Below are 7,335 nucleotides of genomic sequence, written 5' to 3' on the forward strand. Positions count from 1 at the left end.
TAGGGTCTCCACTCCCCTGTCTCTTTTCCAATATAGGGTCTCCACTCCTTAGTAGATGATATTTTAGATATAGGGTCTTCACTCCCTAGTTAATTATTATTTTAGAAATAGGGTCTCTACTCCCTAGTCGTTTTTTCAACATAGGGTCTCTACTCTCTAGCGGAGTCTTTTGTTGGGCCTAGGCGATTGCTCAGAGACTTAAGGCGAGCTGCACCTCATGGATTCGTTTTGCAGTGACTGAGTCCCTGTCTTTTATTATCTCCTGTCTATTTTCTTTTTCTCGGACAAATTTGACTATGTATTCAAACTTGTACTTATTCAGTAGTTGAGTGTGTGCTTGTGTCACCTAGTTCTTGGAGGTTGTACTGTTTTGGTCGTGTTCACGCCATGTTCTGATTGTATCATATATTATATTGTATCGAGATCTTTTTCATATTTATTTATGATATGACTCCGTTAATTAAAGAAAATTAAATTTTATTCTATTGATTATGAGTTGGCTTGCTTAGCAAGTACGTTAGGCGTCAACATTACCTGAGGTGAAATTTTGGTTCGTGACATCCATAAATTTCTTTGCCAACTCCAAGAATTTTGAGATCGTGCACTGCCAAGGTAGTCAAAGGTCCGAATTCTTTTAAAAAAACAAATTAGCAACGATAATGTAATAATATAAACCTTTTTATATAACTCCCAATTGCTAGTTGTGGAAGAAGAAGAAGTAGGAAAACAATTGAGTTTTTCTTTCTTATTTTTGGTGAATTTTTAATAATTATACTTTGGATCAAATCGTATTTTTTTATAACTTTGAGGCTGATTTCGAATACTTCATAAAAAGAATTAACTTAATTAGCACTTATCATAAAAGAAATCTAAATATTTAAGAATTAAAAATTGAGGTTCAAATCCTTAGAAATAAACCTCTACTAAGTACTAACCTCCAGCTTATGTAGCCTTTAAAAGAGAGGGGGGAGAGAGAGAACCAAAGCAAACGTTGCTTTCCCATATATAACAAAAAACAATTTACTTGCTCTGCATCGGCATCGGCATCAGCATGCCTTTTTATCAAGTACTAGCAGACGAAAAGATATTTACCACCATTGAAGTTTCTTAAGCTCCATATTACTACAAAATTCTGAACCCAAAAAAAAAAAAAAAAAAAATGGAAGAAGCACATATATAGAGCCTTCATTTTCACTCCTTTTTCCTGCCACCCTCATTTGAAAATCTTTAAGTATAATCCAAGTTTTACCCCTTTCTACAGCTCTCTGAATTGAAACTACTCAACTTCTCGGATTTACTCCTTCTCGACTAGCCTAGTAGACTATATTATATAGTAGGTCATTGGAAAGGACCCCATCAAATTGTTATAATTTGAGTTTTCGCACTGTATTTTGATCCGTTGGTGCATACATATCTTGAAAATTTGCCAGAAAAAGCTGTAAAATGGAGTCAACCCAAGTTAGATCCGCAAGTTGCGGAGGCAAAGCAGGAGAAACGGCAACCGGGTTTCATCATATTTGCGGTGAAGGCCAGAGCATAATAATGCCAGTACCAACGGAAGCTGCTGGAAATTCTTTTACTGCTTTACTTGAACTGCCACCAAATCAAGCTTTGGACCTTTTAGTACATTCTGACGAAATGGGTTCAGCTGAACTTTCCCTACCAGATAATCACAACAAGCCCTACTACTCTTCTCCTCTAATTGACGGAGGGTCCGCCGGAGAATTCGCCGGAGAGTTCTCAGTCTTCGCCGCCGGAAATTCGCCGGAGAATAGCTCATTTCCGTCCAATTCACAATTCGTGAAGCAAGAACCAGTTGATTCTGATTCCAATCCTAATTCCTCTCCCGAGTTTTCAAATCCAACTGTTGATCAGAAAACCACAAAGCGAAAAGAACGCCAGAAAAAGGTTAATTATATGTGACATTTTTTTTTTAATATAGGAACTTCTATCACTTCATTATAATTATTTTAGGGCGCGTTTGGCTATAAATTCTTTTTCGCTTTTTTTGTTTGGCCTTAAAATTTTTTGAATTTCGAAATTTTTTGAAAATTTTAAAAAATCTAAAAAATTATTTTTCAAAATTTAATTTTTAAATACTATTTTCAATTTTGTTTTTCACTTTTTTCCGGAATTTCACAATTCTTATATCGAAATGCCTAAGTTAACATGTAATTTCACCTCTATATAACTACTTAATTATGATAAATTATTGGTTTATCACAAAGAATGGTATTGTTCAAGTTTAAATTCTGAGTGAATTATGATTTGATATATACGAAGTCTGTGTTTTGATGAATAAATTATGTGGAATTTAGGGGAAAGAAAGCAGTAGCAAAAAGAGCAAAAGATCGGCAAATGATACCTCAGAGAAGCTTCCGTATGTTCATGTCCGAGCAGCTAGGGGGCAAGCAACAGATAGCCATAGTTTAGCTGAAAGAGTAAATTGTTTTTGCAGGATTAGTTCTGATAATGTTTTGTTAAATTTGGTTATAACGAGTGTTAATCAAGATTGTTTAATTGACTTAATTTTTAAATGTATGTGTGTAAGGCAAGGAGAGAGAAGATTAATGCAAGAATGAAGCTATTACAGGAATTGGTCCCGGGATGTAACAAGGTTAGTTGTCGATTTCTATCACTAATTATCAATTAATTTTGTACTAAGTTGTAGTAATGCACTAATGCGTTTTGAAGTTTGTGATTAGGTGATGGGATTATAAAAGGGTTCTTTTTTATATTTGCTAATTTTTTCTATTTATTTTTTTTGTGTGTGTGCTATTCTAGATAGTTGGGTCGTTTTCATCTGTTTAATGAAAAAAGGTGGTATCTTTTGCACCAAGAAAAGTGGTATTTTTTAAGTGTATTTCTTACTGTTCATTCAGCTTTTTGATTTGCACATGATGATCAATTTATTTTTACTCTGCTCCTATTCTGAGGTTAATCTTGTCATTTCACTGAAGTTTTGTGTTCATTTTAGTTTTTGTTCTTAGACTTTCATATGAATACTTTTATAAAATATGGAGAAAGAGGAAGAAATTCAAAAATAGCCAGATTTACAAGTAGTAATTCAAAAATAGTCACAGTTTCAAAAGTAATCGAAATTTAGCCACTTTTCATGTAAAGATATATCTGAACGAAAACACTGTTCAAAATACGAAAAATATTTCAGCATAATATACTGGAGTTCCAGTATAATATACTGGAACTCCAGCATATTATACTGGAATTTCAGTATAATATACCGGTCTGGCATAATATGCTGGAAGTTCATATACAGGTGTTTCAATCTCCAGTATATTATGCTGGAACTTTCCGCGTGTTGGAGTTGTAGCATAATATGCTGGAAGTTCATACATAGGTACACCAATCTCCAGTATATTATGCATTTATGCTGGACCGGTCCATGTTGCAGCAAAATAGTGGCTATTGTTCAATTACTTTGCAAACGGTGGCTATTTTTGAATTACCAGTTCGAAAACTGGCTAGCCCATGCTATTTTTACCGAATATTTTGTCGACAAAATTCAAAATAGAGTACTCAAAAGGTGCATATAGAATTGCGAAAGACATATCAAATCTTACTACATGAGAATTGAGACAGCTTCTCATCATTTTTGGAGGATCGTAGCAAACACAGACAAATATAATGTAGATGCTGCTATAATTTTGAAAATATGAAGGCCCTTTCCCAAAGACATGTGTTGATGATATCTTGCTGAGTATAACTTTTCATAATTTACTCATATGATATAATGTAAGAGGAAGAAGGATGAACTGACATGTAGATTGCAACTTAATTAAGTTGTACTCTTTATGGGTCCAGTTGTTACCTACCTGTTGCAATTGAACTTGTTTTGTAGTCTGAGTTTTGTACCAAAACCTTCAAGATTTTAATTAGTAACCAAAAGAGCTAGTTTGGTGTAAAACACATTGTACAAGTTTGAAGTTGTGATGAGATGACCTGACAAGCCTCTATACCAAACTTTAATTGATGATGAGGCGGCATTGCAAAAAACAACTGAAAATTAGACCAGACAGATAATCTTTGAGTTTTATTCTATTTATTTCAGCACAGTATTGATTCTTTCAGATTTGATAGATAGAGGATACTGTCTAAGTTGCACAACTTAATCAGATCAGTACACAGAAGTTCAAAAACCTCGGGCCAGCAACATGATTTTGGGATGCTTGCATATAATACCTGGTGTCATGTATCAAAGTAGTGTATCCATCATAATCTGTTTGTGAAAGGATTTTAAGTTATATACACTAATAATATAAAAGAATTTTTATACTATCGTATGTTACTTTACTACTCTATTTTCAAGTTACTATATCAGGCTAACCATGAAAGGTTACCTGTTGTGTAAAAATGCACAAAACTTAAAACTCTTTGAAATATAGGCGTAATTAATTCAAAGCCAATATAGTACTTTGGGATTCTTGATTGATTCAATTTGGAGTCCTCTAAAGGGTCGTATGTAGGTACTGTATAGCGTCCACAGAAATAATTAAAAACTGTAGTTTACTATCTTTAGAATAGGTAAGTTGAACCATAGAAAGGAAGACCTATTTTGCTTTACAATGGTTTGTTCTTCTTCCCAGGCAGTTAATACAGTGTATGTTTGCCTTTCTTGGCAGTGAGGGCATTCAGGTCATGGTCCTATATATATATATATATATATATATATATATATATATATATGGCATTATTTCTCACGACGTTTAGATCAAACTGTAACCTTATACACATTTACCTACCGTGCATATCATTTGCATTTGTTTATTAGATGTTTATACTTGATAGTTAGCTCTTTCTTTGATTTTGATTATGAATAGTAGCTCATACATGAAATATATGTTATAACTCCTTGTCAGAAAAATATTATAATTCCTTAAAATCTTTCAAAATAAATGAGAAACCAAAAAACATCCAACTCATGGGAAAAAAAACATCCAACAAGCAACAATTTAAAACTGATTTTGAGACACAAGTTTAACACGGATTTCATCTCATATTGATATTAATTAACTTTATCTCTAGAAAGTTTTATGCTTGTTCACATAAAAAGAAAGTATCTAATGAACTAATTATTCGTTAAAGTATAATTTATCAGAAGTTCTATACATTTGATTACTTTCCCTTTTTATAGTGTAAGCACTTGGAAGACTGATGTTTGCAAACAAATAATTTCAATCAAATTTAGTAGCACATTGTGAAGATTGGACTATGTTTTGCAGATTTCAGGTACTGCGATGGTGCTGGATGAGATCATTAACCATGTACAATCCCTACAGCGTCAAGTGGAGGTAAGACCTTGAAAATCCTCACATCTTATTTGTTAGTGCGGAAATCTTGAATTTTCAATATTTGTTGTTACTTCATATGTGAAAATTCCAATAATGATTCTTATTGTGACTCCCTCTAGTTTTTAGTATTACATGGAGAGTAAGTCAGCTTTGGATAGTAAATATATAGTATTCGAACCTTGTTGCCTTCATGCCTTATCTCCTGTTTCGTTTAGACATACTTTTAGGAGTGTGGTCGAAGATAGTCATAGATCAAGGTTATCCCATTTAAGAAGTGAACGTTCAAAAAATTGTGTTGCCTATTTTCTTGTTTTTGGATTATATTTAAGTGGTATCGGTTCTTTTCCTGAAGGAGGTTTGTTTGGCTTGCAGTTCTTATCAATGAGACTTGCTGCAGTAAACCCAAGAGTAGATTTCAACCTTGATAGTCTCTTTGCTACAGAAGTAAGTTTTCCCTTCCTCATCAACTTACTTAAATTGGGAGTTACATAAACAGTTTGTGGTTGCAACTTTTGCTTTAACCCACTTTATCAATTCTGACTTGTATTATTGTATTTAGGGCTGTTAAATTTCTTGGTCCCACCTTTAAAATCTTTAAAGGGCTAGTTTCAACCAACCTAATTGTCAGAAGAGTGGTCAATTGTGGACCAACCATTATTATTTGCCAGTCTGTGCACATTTACACCATAGAACTGTTCATATGGAACATGATCAATTGAAGGGTTGCCTGTTACCATACCATAATGTTGTTAGCCTTGGGAGTTACCTTTGTCAGACTCAATTTAAGTGGGTCCTCAATTCATTAAATCAGTGAACAGAGAATTGGCAAGGGTATCTCTACAATCAACCTTATCAAAAGTTATGAGCCATCTCACACTGTCTTTTCTACAATGCTGGAAATGCAGAAATATGTTGAAGTGTCATGTTTTGCTGCAATATATTAGGGATTAAGGCGTCGTGGATTGACTGATAATGATTAAAATCATAACAATCGATGGTTGGATTTTGAATTCACTTGCTTTTGTGCTTTATTTCAAAGTCTAAGCTTTTTTTCTAGCTTTAGATTGATATCTGTAAATTGGCCTTAGCGTCTAAAAAATGTGATAATTTATGTTCATAAGTTCAGAGTATCATACCCGTAATAGTCTTTATTAAAGAGAAAAGATCGTTGCTGTAATTTATACTTAGTTTTCATTTGCTTTTGAAAAATAGCAGAGTGGTTCTGCAGTGGATAGTAACTTCGCGAGCATAGTTGCGCCTTCGATTTGGCCTGAAGGACAAACCAGCGGGAATAGAAATCAGTATCAACAGCTGTTGCAAATTGATGGATTCAATCAGCCTGTCTGGGTTAGGGAAGAAGATAATTCTAGCTTCATTACTCCAGAGAACTCATTTTTGACTTATGATTCCTCTGCAAATTCAGGTAAATCCTGGTACTGGAAAACATAGGGAAATTTTATGTGAAAGTAGAACCAGTGACTATTGCTAACTTCGCGGTCTGTTGATTATGTGCAGCTTCTTTGCACCAAAATCAGCTGAAAATGGAGCTATGAATGTAGAGGCAAGGCTTTTTCCTAGTGGTTTAGCCATGTATATATCGGACATAAAGGTTTATAGGAGGCAGCATTGGAGTAGAAGGTTAACGTTATGAGTTTCCATTTCAGGTTGATCTCTGCTAGATTTGTGTATACTAACATAGAGGAGTCATTCTCTCTGATTGATTCACAATTGTACTACAAGAAGGATTATTAGCAATTACATATTAAACTATTTCGTTTGGTTTCTCTTAATCTCAAAAACACTTTTGCCCTTACTAGTATAGGAATATAGGTTGTGTTGAAACACAATATGGCCCATATCATTGACCAAACTGGCGGTAGAAAGGGAGTCATATTTTTCCTGTTTACCGGGCCGACCAACCTTTTCAACCAAGCATACTCGTCTCCTTAGAGGGACCACCAGCTTCATGAGAAGAAACGTTGGGCAATGGTTCCGGAGTTGAAGGAGGGGGAGTCAGTTTCGGTAG

At 34.2% G+C, this 7,335-nt stretch overlaps 1 protein-coding gene across 2 annotated transcripts; it reads left to right on the plus strand.

Annotated features, from left to right (window-relative positions):
* Positions 1-1,090: 1,090 nt before the first annotated feature.
* LOC107776874 (transcription factor bHLH48-like) lies at positions 1,091-7,091 on the plus strand. Of its 2 annotated transcripts, none has more exons than XM_016596817.2 (7): positions 1,091-1,908; positions 2,319-2,441; positions 2,552-2,617; positions 5,241-5,309; positions 5,682-5,753; positions 6,522-6,732; positions 6,825-7,091. In XM_016596817.2, the coding sequence occupies exons 1-7, from the start codon at positions 1,444-1,446 to the stop codon at positions 6,860-6,862; spliced, it is 1,044 nt and encodes a 347-aa protein (XP_016452303.1). In that variant the 5' UTR covers positions 1,091-1,443; the 3' UTR covers positions 6,863-7,091. The 2 variants fall into 2 exon arrangements, with proteins under 2 accessions (XP_016452303.1, XP_016452305.1); XM_016596819.2 differs by having other exon boundaries at positions 6,525-6,732.
* The last annotated feature ends 244 nt before the right edge of the window (positions 7,092-7,335 follow it).

Source organism: Nicotiana tabacum, chromosome 4, assembly GCF_000715075.1.
Source record: "Nicotiana tabacum cultivar K326 chromosome 4, ASM71507v2, whole genome shotgun sequence".
Classification (NCBI taxonomy): Eukaryota; Viridiplantae; Streptophyta; class Magnoliopsida; order Solanales; family Solanaceae; genus Nicotiana; species Nicotiana tabacum.

What these genes read in the sequence shown, in the direction of transcription:
- LOC107776874 (XM_016596817.2), top strand. Translation starts at nt 1,444, where the DNA reads ATGGAGTCAACCCAAGTTAGATCCGCAAGTTGCGGAGGCAAAGCAGGA. An exon ending in ATAGTCTCTTTGCTACAGAA is followed by an intron (nt 5,754 to 6,521) that starts GTAAGTTTTCCC and finishes TTTGAAAAATAG; the next exon opens with CAGAGTGGTTCTGCAGTGGA. An exon ending in TGATTCCTCTGCAAATTCAG is followed by an intron (nt 6,733 to 6,824) that starts GTAAATCCTGGT and finishes GATTATGTGCAG; the next exon opens with CTTCTTTGCACCAAAATCAG.